The sequence below is a fragment of the Sturnira hondurensis genome, unplaced genomic scaffold, assembly GCF_014824575.4.
Source record: "Sturnira hondurensis isolate 20B ecotype Veracruz unplaced genomic scaffold, ASM1482457v3 Scaffold0013190, whole genome shotgun sequence".
Taxonomy (NCBI): Eukaryota; Metazoa; Chordata; class Mammalia; order Chiroptera; family Phyllostomidae; genus Sturnira; species Sturnira hondurensis.
The window spans coordinates 1,329,346-1,347,773 of NW_028085821.1; the positions used below are offsets into that span (position 1 = coordinate 1,329,346).

An 18,428-nucleotide genomic window follows, 5' to 3' on the forward strand; every position below is an offset into this window, starting at 1 on the left:
AAGTGAAATTATATGGTATTTGTCTCTCTCTGCCTGGCTTATTTCACTTAGCATAATGTTCAGGTCCACCTGTACTGTTGCAAAAGGTAAAATTTTCTTCTTTTTTATTCCCGAGTAGTTTTCTATTGTGTAAATGTCCCACAGTCATTTTATCCACCCACCTACTGATGGACACTTGGGCTGCTTCCATATGTTAGTGATTGTAACGCTGCAATGAATATTGGAGTGTTTATGTTCTTTAAAATTAGTGTTTTGGTTTTTTTCAGATATGTTCCTAGAAGCTGAATCACTGGGTCACAAGGTAGATCCATTTTTAATTTTTTGAGGTATCCCATACTGCTTTCCATAGTGGTTGTACCAGTGTGCATTCCCACTAACAGTGCAAAAGGGTTCCCTTTTCTCCACATCCTTGCCAGCACTTCTTGTTTGTTGACTTATTAACGATGGCCATTCTGACAGGTGTGAGGTGATAATCTCATTTGGTTTTAACTTCTATTTTTCTTATGATTAGTGACATTGAACATCTTTTCATATGTCTTGGCCATCTGTCCTCTTTGGAGAAGTGTCTGTTCAGGTCCTTTGCCCATTTTTTAATTGGGCTGTTTGGGTTTTTTTGGTGTTGAATTTTGTAGTTTCTTTATACATTTTGGATATTAACACCTTATCGGATGTATTGGCAAATATGTTCTCCCATTCTGCGGGTTGTTTTTTTATTTTGTTGATGGTCTCCTTTGATGTGCAAAAACTTTTTGCATATAAAGTTTAGTTTGATATAGGTTGATATAGTCCCACTTGTTTATATTTTCTTCTGTTTCCCTTGCCTGAGGAGATATATCCAGTAAAATATTACTATAAGCAGTGTCTGAGATTTTACTCCCTACATTTTCTTCTAGGATTTTTATGGTTTGGGGTCTAATATTTAAGTCTTTAATCCACTTTAAATTTGTTCTTGTGTGAGGTGTGAGAAGTTGGTCTGGTTTCATCTTTCTGCATGTATCTAATTTTCCCAACACCATTTATTAAATAAACTGTCTTTAGCCCATGTTCCTGTTTTCTGTTGAGTATCAATTGACTATAAGTATGTGGGTTTATTTCTGGGCTCTCTGTTCTGTTCCATTGATCTACGTGCCTGTTTTATGCCAGTACCATGCTATTTTGACTACTGTGGCCTTCTAGTATAGTTTCATATTAGGTAGCATGATTCTTTGTTCTTCTTTCTCAGGATCTCTGTTGCTATGCTGGGCCATTTGTGGTTTCATGTAAATTTTTGAAATATTCTAGTTCTGTGAAATGTGACATTGATATCTCAATAGGAATTGCATTGAATTTGTAGATTGCTTTGGGTAGCAGGGACACTTTAATGATGTTAATTCTTTCTGTCCATGAACATGGTATGTGCTTCCACTTGTTTCTATCTTCTTTAATGTCTTTCTTCAGTGTCTTAGAATTTTCCAAGTAGAGGTCTTTTACATCATTGGTTAGATTTATTCCTAGGCATTTTATTCTTTTTGAAGCAATTGTGAATGGGATTGTTTTCCTAATTTCCCTTTCTGTTAGTTCATTATGGCATATAAAAATACAGCTGATTTCTGAGGGAAAGCTCCCAAGCTCATTTTACAAGGCCAGCATTATCCTAATTATAAAACCAGATAAAGGCACTACAGAAAAAGAAAATTACAGGCTAATATCCATGATGAACATAGATGCTAAAATCTTCAACAAAATATTAGCAAACCGAACACAGCAATGCATCAAAAAGATCATACACCATGACCAAGTGGGATTCATTCTAGGAATGCAAGGTTGGTAGAACATTTGCAAATTAATGAATGTGATTTGCCACATAAACAAAATGAAGGATAAAAACCACATTATATTAATAGGTACAGAAAAACATTTGTTAAAATTCAGCACCCGTTTATGATAAAAACTCTCAGCAAAGTAAGAATACAGGGAATGTACCTAAACATAATAGAGGCTTTACATGACAAACCCATTTCCAACATCATACTCCAACAGGCAAAAACTACAAGCATTCCCCTTTAAGATTGGGTACAAGACAGGGACGTCCACTTTCACCTCTTTTATTCAACATAGTACTGGAAGGCCTAGCCACAGCAGTCAGACAAGAAAAAATAAAAGGCATCCAAATTGAAAAGGAAGAAGTAAAACCATTTTTATTTGCAGGTGACATGATACTGTACATAGAGAACCCCAAAGATTCCACCAAGAAACTGATCAATGAATGCAGTGAAGGACCAGGAAACTTTTTAAGTAGATCATTGATGTTGAGAATAGGAATATTATCCTAGATTTCTGATATATTAATTTCATTATGGCTGGTAGATAACAGTTAGTTGGTACAGCTTTACCATGTGTACACATGTGTATAGTTATGTATATGTGCATAAACTTTTTTATGTATAATAATAACTCTTTCTGAGGTCAGATTTACAAAAGGAAAAAAGTTAACATTGCTTCATGTTAGACAAAGTACTATTACCTTTGGTAAACTTTAGATGTACACAATGACTGTAAATATAGGACCATGGGTCCGTTGATAATAACTAGATAAAGGAACTTAAAAAGCAGAGCACCAAATTTGTTCTGAGGCTGTCAGCCCCAATATGAAGTGACTATTAAGCCATTGAAAAATCCCATAGCTTAGATACTGTATAAATTTCTGGTAATCAGTATCTTGAAATACTTCACAGAGTTTTCAAGTATTTTCATTTATGAGAGGAAGTAACGATTCTTCATTTATCTTAAATCTTTCATGTTGACGATTTTATCCTTAATTAACAAGGCATTGGCATTTTCACTTTAAAAATGGTTTTCCTGGATTTATAGCTTAGTCCATTAATATAGTGTTTTAAAACTGACTAGTATTAGCCTGGATGGTTATTTTTATACAACATCAACTGAAGAATTGATTTTGGAGTGTCTTAATTTTAAAGATTATATCAGACGTCAGTTCTTCCTCTCTTGGGTCTACTTTATCAAAGTATTAACTTCTGGGGAAATTTAAGGAATAGATACAGCACTTCCAAGACAGATGGATAGCCATTGCCATTGGATAGCCATGGATAGCCATTGGGACTGGAGGAAAGCCCAGAGGCACACCCTGGCTATTATAATAGTAATAGTTACATTTTCTTAAGTGCTTACTGTTAGGCCATATGTAAAGTCCCATTTAGTATTCATAATAGCCCTACTAAGATTGGTTAGGGTGATGCCCATTTTGCAGATTAGGAAGCTGAGAGTTTTCTCAATGAAACAGTATCTGATTGACCTCCCGATGTCCCTTGATTGATTGATTCTTGTCATCCCTATCACCTCTGTTCCGTTCTCTACATCACTCCTGGTTCCACCCACGTTCTTTACACCATTCTCCTTCAGAAGCACTTTAAAAGACTCCATCGCCTAGGGCTAAGCCCACATTTCAGTATTCACAGATTGGCCCCATTTCTGTAACCCTGCATCTCACAACCTCCTTACCAGAACTTGCTGTAGATAACTACCTCAAGGTGATCCAGCCTACTCCCCTGCCCCAGCATTGGCAAATGCCTACTCTTTGTCAGGTGCTGGGTTAGAATGTGAAGTACACAGTTCCTGCCTTTGACACTTTATAGTTAGTGACAAGACAGACCTGGGCATAAATCACTTCTCTTTACATTGTTATTACAGTATTATTGACTGTATTTCGTATGCTGTGCTTTACATGACCTTGACTGTTTTGTAACTACCAATCTGTACTCAATCCCTTCATCTTTTCACCCAGTCCCCTACCCCCTCTCCCCTTCAGCAACTGTCAGTCTGATCTCTATATCTATGAGTCTGTTTCTGTTTTGTTTGTTCGTTCGTTTGTAGTATTCTTTAGATTCCATATGTAACTGAAATCATGATATTTGTCTCTTGAGTTACTTCACTTAGCATAATATCCTCTAGGTCCATCCATGCTCTAACAAATAGTAAGGTTTTGTTCTTTGTTATAGCCAAGTAATATTCCATTATATATACATACCACACTTTTTTTTATCCACTCACCTATTGATGGGCACTTGGGTTGGTTGCTTCTACAGTTTGGTTATTGTAAGTAATGCTGCAATGAACATAGGATAGGGGTGCATATATTCTTTTGAATTAGTGTTTTGGTTTTCTTTGGATATATACACAAAATTGGAATTACCAGGTTATAAGGCAGTTCCGGTTTTAACTTTTTGAGGAAACTTTATCCTGTTTTCCACAGTGGCTGTACCAATTTGCATTTCCACCAACAGTGCAAAAGGGTTCCCTTTTTTCCACATCCTTGCCAGTACTTCTTGTTTGTTGATTTATTGATGATAACCATAATGACAGGTGTGAGGTAATACCTGATTGTGTTTTTAATTTGCATTTCTCTGTTTAACGTATTAAACATGTTACTATGTCTTCTGTAATAGACATTAAAAGATGTCTATTGGCCATCTTTAATGTTCTTTAGAGAAGTCTTTGTTTAGGTCTTTTCCCATATTTTTAATTGGGGTTTTCTTTTTGTTTTTTTGGGAGGGGTGTTGAGTTATGTGAGTTCTTTATAAATTGTGGATACTAACCCCTTCTCAGAAGTATCATTGGTGAATATGTTTTCCCGTTCAATAGATTGCCTTTTCATTTTGTTGATGGTTTCCTTTGCTGCAAAAACTTTTTAGGGGGAACACTTTGTAAAGTATATAATTTTCTAACCACTATGCTGGATACCTGAAGTGAATACAAAATAATATTGAGCATAAGCTGTCATGGGGAAAAATAAATTATAAAAACTTCAATTAAAAATTGAATGGGATATTAAATACAAATGAGTTCAAAAAGAAAAGGAATGGTACAAAATTTCTATTAAACTACTCTCATTTACGTATTTTTAAAAAATCACTTCTTTACATTTATGTACCTGATTCCAGATTGAGCCCTTGCCGTTGGTGGGACTGTCTTACATCATTCAAGGCACAAATGACCCTGCCTTCCGCTGAATACAGCCAGAGCTGCCTCTCAAGTGTTTGTCTCCAAGTTTTGACCTTCTTTTCCTGTGATTGGATCTGAACCCAATTCTAGGTTACAGATTTCATAGGCAAAGTCAGGATTCTAATGTGTCTTTGATCTCTAAACTCTAATATTTAAAGGGGAGGTTGATTAATTGGTAAAAACCTATAAAATTTTATAAAGGAAATTTTGGCCTGGGACTACCATACTTTTAATATATTGTATTGTGTTCCGAAACCAACATGTATTAAAGTATAAAAATTAGTTTGGCACACAAATATGACATATCATTTGTTATTCTGAATTTTTAAACTCTGGTGCCAAGTCTTTTTTTTTTAAATGAAATTAATAATATTACTGTGACACCTTCCTTTCCATTAGTTATCAGCACAGGAAGAAAGCCTTTTGCATATGAGCCAAGCCTTAGAAAGACACTAATAAATAAAATATCCTGCTCTCTAGTCCTTTGAGTTGGGTGATTTGTTAAAATTGCCATAAAAGAAAAATGGTGTGAGCAGAAACAGTCCTGAGTCAGGACGTAGGAAACCTGTTTTAGTCCTGGCTCCAGTCACTTACTGGGTGACCCTGATGTAGTCAGAAGCACCATGAGCTCCTGTTTGGCTTCACTTGCCCAACGAAGTCGTCCGCATCATAGCAGACGCAGTGGGATTTTGACCCACCGAAGGGTGGGTGCCTTGCTCTGTGTTAGTAAGTGAATCTTATCTGTGTACTTACTTATATGTTGTATTAATTTGCTGGGACTACCACAACAAACCACTCACGGACTGGGTGGCTTAAACAACAGAAATTTATTCTCTCACTGTTCTTGAGGCGTTAAGTCCGAGGTGTTGGCACGCTTGGTTTCTTCCCAGCCCTCTTTCCTTGGCTTGCACGTGCCACCCTCCTTCTGTGACCTCACGTGGTGTCTCCTGTGTGCGCATCCCTGGCATCTTTCTGTGTGTCCGTGTTTCTCATTCTTATAAGGGCACCGGTCTGACTGGATTAGGGCCCACATTGATGGTTTTATTTTAATATCATCACCTCTTTGGAGGCCCTATCTCCAAATATAGCTACATTCCGAGGTACAGGCAGTTAGGGCTTCCACTTTTGAATTTTGAGGTGGCGCAATTCAGCCTGTAACATCTATTTAAAATAACACTCCTTGTTTTAAATTATATGTAGAAAAACTAGTATAAAGGAGAAACCAAAAATAGCCTTCTACACACTGACTGCCTATTATTAAAAAGGAGAGGATATAAGTACATAAAAAGAGAACTCAAACTGTATAAAGGGAAAAAAATACTCTCCTGGCCCCCTCCTTCTGCACTAAGGGAACTTCTTTCGATACAGTTACGTAGATGTTTGCTGTATAGACACGGGGAGCCTTTTTTCCGTGTCTTAATGTGTCAGGCAGAATACAGACGTCTCTGTATCCACACATGCTCCGTATTGGCCTTCTTTCAAAAGGCTACATAGTATTCTGTTGTATATGTACCAGATTTTAATTTAATTAGACACTTGTTAATGGGCATTTAGGTTGTTTCCAGGGTTCCTCAATCTGCCTCCCATCTTCCCCACCCCCATCGAAAGCAATGGAGTTGAACTCCTTTTAAAATCCTATGATGAGAAAAGACAGTGACAAGCCACCTAACAAAAGTAACGAGCGAGCGCCCAGTGTTGATGAAGACAGCCTTTGCTTTTCCCCCTTCTAGTTCTTGGTCCTTACTAGAGGTGCTGTGGAAGGTGTTCCGGTCTGTCTTACCTTCCCGAACCTGACCACGTGCCAGTACCTCTCCTTCCCCTCTTCCTTGGAAGCTCAGCCTGTCTCTATACAGTTCTTCCTCAGGAAGCAAGGTCTCTTCAATCATCAACAGGCATAGACTGTTTTTCGTTGAATTAAACAGGTTTTCTTCTAAGAATTGCTGTTTCCATGCCTGTGGCTGCACAGGAATCCTTTCTGGCTGTGTCTACCGTTTGGAGAGGCACCAGCTTCTCACGGTCCGTGAGCAGCCTTATGGCTAGTCAAGAATCACAGTTGAGACCGGGGTGCCCGGCGCTCGTTCGGTTCGCAGACCCTCCAAGCTCGGGGTGCAGCTCTGAGACGGAGTGCCGTGCGGAGGCCCAGTGCTGTGGTTCCCCAGGCCCACGGGTATCGTCTGGCATTGTTCGACAAGCGGTGCCACGGCGCAGATGTTCTTTGCTGAAGAATTGCTTTAATTTCTGGCTCATTTTAGGAAGCGAGGCAGTCTATCAGAGGTGTTTCTTCCCTTCCATCCCCCTGGAGAGTTCGTTTTCTCCTGGGATTTCTAACCGCATGTGGGCAGTGCTTTGCTTACCCAGGTGTGAGAAGTGTGAACAGTCCTCCCCTACAGCAGGCCTTCCTGCCCTGCAGAATCCAGTGTGAGAGCCCAGGGGCAGCTCGTGCTCTTACTGACGCACATATTTCTGCGGCTTTGGTCTCGCGATGGTGTGGCTGTGCTGTGTGTGTGGGCTTTGGTGCAGGAAAAATGCAATTTAGTAACAGCTTTAAAAGGTGGTCTGGAGTGTTTCTAAGTACTCTTTGTTTAGTTCACCATTGACTAATAAGTGGATTTAAGTAACCTTGGGGGCAGGGGATACAATGTTCGTATTATAGGCAACCATGCAAATCAGATTCTAACTAAGCATTGCATAGGACACACCATGGAGTCGGTTCATAGACTTGTGCCATTGAATTTAAAATTTAAAACTGAGAGCACTTTGGAATGGACATTTTCCATCTGTCATTCACTGCCATGAATTACGCAAATGTCCAAAATCAACCTTACTGTGAGGTACAACCTCATTTAAAATGCATCAGTGGCCTTTGGCATTCAGTTCATAAAAATATATGTTATGGATAAAATTATTCCTTTACCATGTTGCATATATAACTCTAAGCAGCCACATTTCATTAGCATAGTTGAATTAAATCCTTGTGCTTCTCTGGATTAATATGTTAAAGTCTTTTCAACTGGTTAAAAAAACTATTAAGATAAGAATGAGAGAGGGAGAACTTACGCACTTCCCTTTGCTTCCGTTTTTCATCCTCCTTCAGTGGCTGTAATAGGAAACTGAAGTACCCAAAAGACGTAGAACAGTGGTTCTCAGCCTTGGCTGCACCTTGGAATCAGCCTGGGAACTTTAAAAAATACTAATGCCTGGGTCCCAACCCCAGAGGTTCTGGTTTGATTGTCTAGAATGCAGCCTGCACTGGGATTTTGAAAAGCTCTGCAGAGGATGTTATTGCGCACTATGAATTGAGAACCAGAGACCTCAGATATCTGGGACTCGAGGTCATCACCTTCAGCACCTCTCAGTCTTGGTTGCAGACTGGTTTTGCCTTAAAAGCTTCTCAAATAAACACCGATTTCCTTACCAGTTGAAACCATGTTTCTGGGGAAGGGAGCCAGTATTTTTAGAAAGCTTCTAGATGATTCTTATGCCCAGCAAGGGTTAAGGTCAATGAATATAAATCTAACCATCCCATATCATAGGTAAGGGAAAATGAGAGCTAGAAAGGTCAAATGTCACAGAGGCAGGTCTGGGACTCAGGTCTGACACCCCTGACCAGTCTCTCTGCTGCCTAACACTGCCTCCTTATATTACATGCATGTCGTATTTATTAATGCCTCCTCATCCTTCAGGTGATGCTCCTGCCTCCAAGAGGCCTTTACTGAGAACTCACGCTCTCCCCTCCGGTTTGGGTAAGATGCCCTCTGTAACTGAGTAGCACCCTTACTTATCTTCCTCCTCCAATGGTCAGCTCTGGTAGCACAGAGCCCGTATCTTTCTTGTCCTTTCTGTAACTTGTTGGCATGCCACTGAGTCACAGATACTATTTATCATACTGAAATTCCCTAACTTTTTATTTATCAATTAGTCCATATGGATTGCTAATTTAAAAAAAAAAACAAGCCATTCCCATGTGCTTCTGAAAATAGTTTCTGAAAGCAAAATTAGTTCTTACCTGTCAACAGCCAAGATGTCACACACTAGGGCTTCCTACCCCTGCCTTCCAGAAGAGGGCTTTTTGGGCAAAAAGAAAAAAAAAGTTTATCCAGGGGGTTTTGATGACAAAATGATGAAAAGAAAATTTTAGTAACTGTACATGTTGCTCAAGCTACTTACAACAACCAGGATCTTTTGAATACCAAACCCATGAGTGTGTGTGTCACACACAAAAAGGGAGGGAGTGTGCAGCATTACCTTAGGGTAAAAATTTGAGGAAAAGTAGTATTTCATGAAAATATGTGTTAAGGACTAAATTATTTCCTTTACCATATTGCACATATAACTCTGAGCAGCCATAGTTGAATTAAATCCTTTTCAGTTGATTTAAAAAACTATTAGTCTGTCGTCCCAGTTTACTTAAAGTTTTGCTTTGCCAGGGTCTTATTTTATTTGAAAGTATAGTATTATGTTTACTCTTGCAGCCAGTACCTCTTGGCTTTACAGGTGGCCATGAGGCTCCACAAAGGAGGAACAGAAATTACCTGTTTTCTTGTTTGGAGAATTCAGAGTTCAGAGTTTTGGGAGTGAGCACTGCGAAGTCGGCAGTGTAGTAGGTGGATAGTAAGATGTTGCAGACAGTAGAGAACAATGACCAGATCATGTGAAAGCATCATGAAGTCTTCGTAAGACTTTGTTGGTTCATGCCTTGTAATTGGGAATCTTCACGTGCAGTAAATAGTCAGGGTGACAGCGTACAAGCTACCGTTTACCAGGCGAAATCTCCCTAAAAGAAATATTCTTAAAAATTTCAAGGAAAGCTAAGTTGTTGAGCTGGAGGTCCATGCATAACATTTTTATATCAAAGTAACTTTGAACGTGAGACCTGAAATTGTAAAATTTCTGGAAGAAAAAAGGTGGTAAGCTCCTTGATCGACGTCTTGACAATGCTTTTTTGAATGTGAGATGAAAAGCAAAAGCAACAAAAGCAAAGATGAGCAAGTGGGACTGCATCACACTACAAGACTTCTGCACAGCAAAGGAGACTAACTTACCAAATGGGAGAAAATATTCACAAATCGTATAGCTGATTAGGGGCTAATATGTGAAATATATGAAGAACTCATACAACTCAATAGCAAAAAATGCAATTAAAAATCTGAAGAGACACTCTTTCAAAGAAGACATGCAGGTGGCCAACAGGTACATGGAAAAATGCTCAACATCATTAATCACCAGGGAGATGCAAATCCAAACCACAACGAGCTATCACCTCACACCCAACAGGATGGCTGTTACCAAAAAAACCAGACATAAGAGTTGACACAGATGTGGAGAAAAGGGAACCCTGTGTGTGTACTGTGGTGGGGTTGTGAATTGGTGCAGCCACAGTGGGAAAAGGCATGGAGATTCCTCAGAAAGTTAAAAATAGAACTACCATATGATCCAGCAATTCCACTTTTGGGTATTTACTAAAGAAAGTGAAAATGCTAACTACAAAAGATATCTGAGGTCTGTCTGGAAAAAAAGTCGAACCATTTTCAATATAATGAGAATGGTTTGCGTGACATCGATATAACCCGGAAGCCAAGGAGAGTGGACTGGAACATGCATGCATGAACAATGACGACTTTACTTGTCCATGGGGGTGGTAGACACTGTTGAGTGAGCATGTGTACTGTGGGGCCATCACATTCAAAATGAGTGAGTGAGTCATTGTAGCATTATTTACATTATTTAAAAAGCTAAGTGTTTATTAATGGATGAATGTCTAAAGAAAAATATACACACACACACGTGTGTGTGTGTGTGTATATATTATAATGGAATATTACTCTGTCATAAAAAAGAATGAAATCTTGCCATTTATGACAACATGGATGGAACTCGAAGGCATTATGCTAAGTGAAATAAGTCAGAGGAAGACTTATATTGTATGTCTCTTACAATGTGAAAGCTAAGCAACAAACCAAGCTTATAGATACAGGGAACAGATTGGTGGTGGCCAGAGGCAGGGGGTGGAGTGTTGGGAGGAGTGGGTGAAGGGAATATAAATTTCTTTTAAAAATATGTTACAGGTATATGGCATACAAAAATAACTCTATACTGTAAAATAAAGTGCAAAGTATTCATGATTTTTTAAAATAAATATGAAATTTTAGAGAACCACCTTCCAGCGTGTCCTTTGCTGCTACTTGGATGAAAAACTAACAAACCAATAAGTTATTGTTAAGTAACCTGTTTCTCTTATACTAATCTCAGAGGCTCAGGAGTACATTCTGGAAGAGAAGGAGGATGGAAAGGAAGAGAGTTTGTTAATTAAGGCACAGTGTTCAATGGCTTCATTCATGCTGTGCCGTGGAATTTGTATGACTACCTGACACATTGGGCTTTATTCACAGCAATTTTAACATGTGAGGAGGTATACAAGGTCTGTCCTGAAAATGTCCAGTCATTGGTAATAAAACAAGAACAGTTTGCTTGATGCTGGTGTAACTGGAAGCCAAGGAGAGTAGACTGGAACAGGCATGTGTGAACAGTGACAACTTCACCATATTAGCCAGAGGAAGTGGTACGCTTTTGAGTAAGTGCATACTTACTCAAAGTGTGTACTCCATGGCCATCATATTCAAAACGAGTATGTAGAGCAATGAATCTGCATCAAATTTTGCATTAAGCTGAACATTCCTCCATGGAAACTATTTGCATGATTCAGAAGCTGTTCTGGTATGGGAAATTGGTAGTTGGCAGCTTCTTCATGGCAAGACATGAGGCCACTCATGTATCACATCTTGGGCAGAGTTTTTGGCCCAATATCAAATTACCCAGGTGACTCAACCCCTCCACAGCCCAGATTTGGCACCCTGTGACTTCTGGCTGATCCCAAAACTAAAACTGCTTTTGAAAGAAGAGATTTTAGACTGTCGGTGAGACTCAGGAAAATATGACCAGGCAGCTGATGGCAATTGGGAGAACCATGTGAGGTCCCAAGGTGCCTACTTTGAAGGGGACTGAGGTGTCATTGTCCTGTGTACACTGTTTCTTGTATCTGGTATCTTCTTCAATAAACATCTTTCTTTCTTCACATTATATGGCCAGATACCTTCTGGACAGACCTCGTATATGCACCTGTCCCCTAGGGAGGAGAACTAAAATTTGAATACAGGTCTGTCTCGTTCCAGAATCCTTGTGTTTTTCACCAAACTTGACCTCCTCTGTCATGAGAGTGGAGAGGTCTCTAGAAGAGGTTGTCATTAACTGTGAGCATTTACCGTGCTGTTAGAAGAGGGATGACTCTTGCCTACCTTAGAGTTGTTATTTAACACCAATCAATTAACAGTTATAAACTTCTGTCCAACAGTTAAAAGCATTTCCACATAATGTCCTATAAAGTTCTGACTTTAAAAATGATATGTTGTTATTGCAGTGGTCCTCCGAGTCCTAGTGATACAGTCATTGTCATGACTTGAAAAGGAGGAAAGGAATAATCAGCAATGTCTACTTTTGTTACTTTTGTTCAAAACACATAGAGCATCAGGGAAGATCTTGCGCTTTCTCCAACATCAGGCATTTGACATGGGGGCACAGCAAAGCCAAGTGCTTGATAATTGCACTTGGCCATGCAGTTGCTGGGTTTGAGAGTCCTGACTCTGCTGCCCATACCAGCTGTGTGATCTCAGGCAAGAGACCTGAGCTCTTTGTGCATTAGTTCCTTTTTGGTAAGGTGGGAACAGTAATAACTTGATTGGCATTTTAAGAACTGGAATGCCATAAAGTGTACCAAGAGTTAACATTGTGTGCCACAAAGTAAGTGCTCAGTAAATGTTTACCTGTTCTTGGTGGACAGAAGCTAGGCGCCACATGGCCCGGGGATCCCATGTATTGACTGAAGAGAAATGAAAACCTGTGTTCATCTAAGCCCTTTTAGTAAAAGTTTATAGACATTTTCTTCATAATAGCTAAAACCTGGAAAGAACTCAAACATTCATCGAATGGAGAATGGATAAACTGTGCTACCTTCATATTACAGAATACTATTTAGGAGCAAAAAGGAACAAATTACTGATACAGATAACACCGTGGATAAATCTCAAAAGTGTTATGCTAAGTAAAAGAAGCCAGATACAAAAGCTGTGTACTCTTTGATTCCATTTATATGACATTCTGAAAGGGTAAAACCGTAGGACAGAAATCTTGTTGTCGCTTGCCAAAGACTGCAGTCAGGTGGGAGAGAGTGACTGAAAGAGGAGACTTGGGGGAGTGACAGAAATAGGTGGAGTCGGTACCTTCATTGTGGTGGATCTCATACGATTGTGTTCATTTGTCAAACATGCCAAACTCAACACAGGTACATTTTCACTGCATATGAGTTAGACCCCAATAAATATGATTTTTTTAAGTAAAAAAAATGTAGCACCTTCTACAACACGAACAAAGACTAGTGGAAGAAAATGGAGTTAGAGACAGTGAACAGCCAGAAGTTTCATAAACTGCAGCTGTTCTCTGTTTTCAGGGATTATCTAAGACAGAAGCAATGAATTCACTAATTTTTCTTTCACAAGCTGTGACTTAGAAAAATGTAGTGACCTGTGAAATAGTTCTGTCCTGCCCTGCCATATCTGATTTTCGGCTGCGAGCCCTGGTCTGCCTCCCGTTTCCTGAACCCATGCGTTGGGAGCGGTTTCCGTTTTGCAGGCACAGGGCCCCCCGGGTCGTTTCCTGGGAGAATCCTGCAGGAGGGCTTTGCTGGTAGTAACATATTCATGGAAACAGCACGCGGGTGTTGTAGCTGAACTGAGAGTTACTTTTCCAGATTACTAAGTAGTCTGAGCACACTTAGAGTTAGGAATGGTATCTCAGACCATTGTTCCTCCATCATGAGTCACAGAGATCCTTGGTGCTTTCTCATGCAGTTCCTGTCTATCTGAGCAGCATGGGGCACAGTTGACCACTCCCTCCTTTCTGAAATTCTTTCTTCACTTGGCACCTGTGACGTTGTTCCATCTTGCTTCTGCTTACAACTCACTTGTTCTTTCTCAGTCTCCCCTGCTGGATCCTTCTCCTCCTATTCCTGGCCTCTAAACTTTAGAGTGCCAAGGGCTTTGTTCCCTTACAACTTCCCCATCTCCACTCATTCCTGAGACGATCTCATTCATTTCCAGGGCCTTAAATACCATATAAGTTGATGACGTCCACATACCTATCTTTAGCCCCCATCTCTCCCTTACTTTTCAGATGCCTGTTTTGTCTCTCCACGTAGTGGTTTAATAGACATCTCAGACATAACATGTCCAAAGCCAATTTCTTTTTTTAAAAAAAATATATTTTATTGATTATACCATTACAGTTCTATTCCCCCCTTCATTCCCCTCCACCCGCACACTCCCTCCCCCACCATTCTCCCCCCCTTAGTTTATATAACCACATATCTCAATTTCTTTAGATTCTATATTTCCCCCACTATTCTCGCCCTCCCCCCTATCTATTTTCTACCTACCATCTATGCTATTTTCTGTGCCTTCTCCCCCCTTCTCCCCCTCCCACTCCCCTGTTGCTAACCCTCCATGTGTTCTTCATTTCTTTGGTTCCACTCCTGATCTAGCTGTCCTCTTGGTTTGCTTTTGTTTTAGGTGTGGTTGTTAATAACTGTGTGTTTGCTGTCCTTTCACTGTTAATATTTTTCATCTTCTTTTTCTTAGATAAGTCCCTTTAGCATTTCATATAATAAGGGCTTGGTGATGATGAACTCCTTGAACTTGACCTTATCTGAGAAGCACTTTATCTGTCCTTCCATTCTAAATGAAAGTTTTGCTGGATAAAGCAATCTTGGCTGTAGGTCTTTGGATTTCATGACTTGGAATACTTCTTTCCAGCCCCTTCTTGCCTGTAAGGTCTCTTTTGAGAAATCCGCTGACAGTCTGATGGGTACTCCTTTGTAGGTGACTGTCCCCTTATCCCTTGCTGCTTCTAGGATTCTCTCCTTCATTTTAGTCTTGGCTAATGTAATTATGATGTGCCTTGGTGTGTTCCTTCTTGGGTCCAACTTCTTTGGCACTCTCTGAGCTTCCTGGATTTCCTGGAAGTCTATTTCCTTTGCCAGACTGGGGAAGTTCTCCTTTATTATTTGTTCAAATAAGTTTTCCACTCGTGGCTGTTTCTTTCCCCCTTCTGGTACCCCTATAATCCGGATGTTGGAACGTTTAAAGATGTCCTGGAGGTTCCTAAGCCTCTCCTCATTTTTTTGAATTCTCATTTCTTCATTCCATTCTGGTGGGATGTTTCGTTCTTCCTTCTGGTCCATTCCATTGATTTGAGTCCCAGTTTCCTTTCCATTGCTATTGGTTTCCTGGACATCTCCCTTCATTTCAATTAGTTGAGCCTTCATATGTTCCTCTAATTTGTGACTGTAATCTACCAATTCTGTGAGCATCCTGATAAATAGTGTCTTGAATTGTGCTTCTGAGAGGCTGGCAATTTCTCGGTCACTTAGAGTTATTGGCTCTGGGACTTTGAGTTCTTGCACCATCTTTTGGGCTGTTTGTGCCTGTTAAGTAGCAGGATCAGAGCCCTAGGTTTTCACCAGAGCAGGGCAACTCAGTCGCTGGGTTGTGACGTTGTATGTGGCGGCGGGGTCAAAGAGGGACACTGGCTTCCCTCTGCCGCCTGCTGCCGTGACCCCCACCGGCACCGCAGCCACCACCATCACCAGGCCCACGCGTTTCATTCCACTGCACTTGAGTGTGCCACCACTGTCAGCCCTCCATCACTGGATTTGCCCTCTGGGGCCTGCGTGGTCCATCTCACTGTGCTCGAATGTGCGACTGCAGTCAGTCTGCCCCACACCCCGACTGGTTCCCGGCTGCCTGCTCGCCTAGGTCGGGGGATCTGTCCTGCCCGACCCTGCTCCTCTGCTGGCTCCGCCTCTCTCACCATCCCCGTTGAACGGTTCGTAGTTGTCAGACTTCCGTATAATTCCGTTTTTCTGGTCTTTGGGTGTGTCCTAGTTCTCTAAAACTTTTGTTGTATTCAAACTTGGTTGTGGGAGAAGGCACAGTGTTTCCACCTATGCCTCCATCTTGGCGGAAGTCCCAATTTCTTGATTTATTTTCTGAACCTGCACTTTTTCCAGGGTTCCTTATCTCAGCAGTGACTCCACCAGTAGCTGGGTCCAAAAACCTGAAGCCATCCTTGATCTGGCCTTTCTCTCATGCTTCTTATCTGATCCATTAGCTTCTATCTGCAGTCCAGGCACTCCTAATCTCCCACTCCTGTACCTGAACCCCAGCCCTGGCCACCTGTGAGTCTTCCTGGAGTTTCTGCAGTGGCTTCCTAAGCCAACTTCCTTTGTCCACCTGTGTACCTCATGGTCTGAGTTCACACAACAGCCACAGCGATTCTTCTGCTCTATGTTTCTATATACTACTTGCAATGGCTTTTCTACAAACAGTGTAAAGCCCACGCTCTTAGCCATGTACTGTAAGGCCCCTGCTACCTCTCTGTCCCCATCACTTCTCTTCCTGTCTCTCAAGGTGTTCCAGCCACACCGGTATCCTGACTGTTCCTTGACACGCCATCCTTCTGCCTGGAACACTGTTCTCTTCCTCTTCTCCACCTCCCAGCCCCTTCCTGTCTAGAATTCTTACACCTCTACTTCACTCAGTTCTCCAAATGCTGCCCTGTCAGAGCTGGCATCCCGGACTCACCCATCTGAAATATTACTGTTATTCTCCATCCCCTTAACATGCTTTATTTGACTTCAGAGCATATGTCTCCCCTTGAAATTAATATACGTGTATTTGTTTATTTCCTCTGTCCCCTGGTAAATTGTAAGCTCCATAAGGACATTGGTTTGGTGCTCAATAAGTATTTGTTGAACAACTGAAAGAATACATGAGTTAATGCTCTGGTACCCTAACATTAAAAATCAAAGAACCACACACCCTCCTGGACCCTGACACACCTCTCTATCTGTTTCCCAATTTCATTGTCCCTTTTAAAAAATAAGTTGATTTTATATTTTTAAACTTTTTTAAAATTTATTTTTAGAGAGAGGGGGAGAGGGAAAGAAACAACAGTGTGTGGTTGTTTCTTGTGCACCCCCTACTGGGGACCTGGCCTGCAGCCCAAGGCATGTGCCCTGACTGGGAATTACACCTGTGACCCTTCGGTTCACAGGCCAGCACTCAGTTCACTGAGCCACACCAGCCAGGGCTCATTGTCCCTTTTTAAGGCAAAATTTCTAAAATGTTATCTCGGTGTGCTCTAGCTATTTATTACTCCTTTACTCTTTACTTTGTTACAGTTTGGCGTCTTTTGCTGTCACCCTTGTGAAATTTCTCAGGGCCCTTCAAGATCTATGTGCTGCTGCTTCTGATAGATGCTGGGTCTCTGAGCAGTTTTAAGAACAGTTTTCTGTTATGTTTGAAATTCCCTCCTAACTTGGCTTCCCCCTTCCCAGCTAGTCATTTTTTGATCCTTTCCTGACATTCCCTCCCTTTTGGAAATTCAGAATACTGAGAAGTGCTCAGGGTGTGGCTTGGGCCCTCCTCTCTCCCTGCATTCTCACCTGTTCCTTGGGCTTCAAACCCCAGCAGTGAGCTGATGGCTCCCCAGTGTGCCCGTACAGCGCTCACCTCTTCCGAGCTCCAGACCCCACATCTGCTGCCTCCTTGACATCTCTTTGGATGTCTCATGCCCAAGGAAGGACTCTTTAAAAAAATTTAATTTTTTCAACTACAGTTGACATACAATATTTTATTAGTTTCAGGTGTACAACATAGCAGTTACACATTTATATAACTATGAAGTGATCACCCTGATAAATCTAGTACCAACCTGACACCATCCATAATTATTATGTCATTGACCATATTCCTTATACTGTATTTTACATCCCCGTGAGTGTTTTATTTAGTTAGTTATTTATATTGTTGTTCAAGTACAGTTGTCTCCATTTTCCCACCACAGCTTTCCCCCACCCTGCCCACCCCCACTTCCCACCTTCAATCCTGTCCCACTTTGGCTTTGTCCATGTGTCCTTTATACATGTTCCTTGATGACCCTTTCCCTTCTTTTTCCTATTATCCCTCTTTCCTCTCCCCTCTGGATACTGTCAGTTTGTTCTTTATTTCAATGTTTCTGGTTATATTTTGCTTGTTTTTCTGATTAGATTTCACTTGTAGGTGAGATCATATGGTATTTGTTTTTCACCGCCTGGCTTATTTCACTTAGCATAATGCTCTCCAGTGCCATCCATGCTGTCCCAAAAGGTAGGAGCTCCTTTTTTCTTTCTACTATGAAGTATTTGTACGAACTGATATTTGTACATCACAGTTCCCAAGGAGGATCTTTTGGTTCACGTCTCTATCCCATCTACCCAAACCTGCCTTTCCACATTCCATCTTTGCCCTCTCAGTCAGTTGGTACCACCATCCTCCCGATTT

The 18,428-nt window shown here is 40.8% G+C and overlaps 1 protein-coding gene across 1 annotated transcript in view; it reads left to right on the top strand.

Annotated features, from left to right (window-relative positions):
• ANO6 (anoctamin 6) overlaps positions 1–18,428 on the top strand; it is a 196,927-nt gene that overhangs the window by 43,760 nt on the left and 134,739 nt on the right. The window contains exon 3 of the mRNA XM_037061152.1: positions 8,682–8,741. Within this exon, the coding sequence (XP_036917047.1) occupies positions 8,682–8,741 (60 nt within the window). The remainder of the gene's footprint in view (positions 1–8,681; positions 8,742–18,428) is intronic.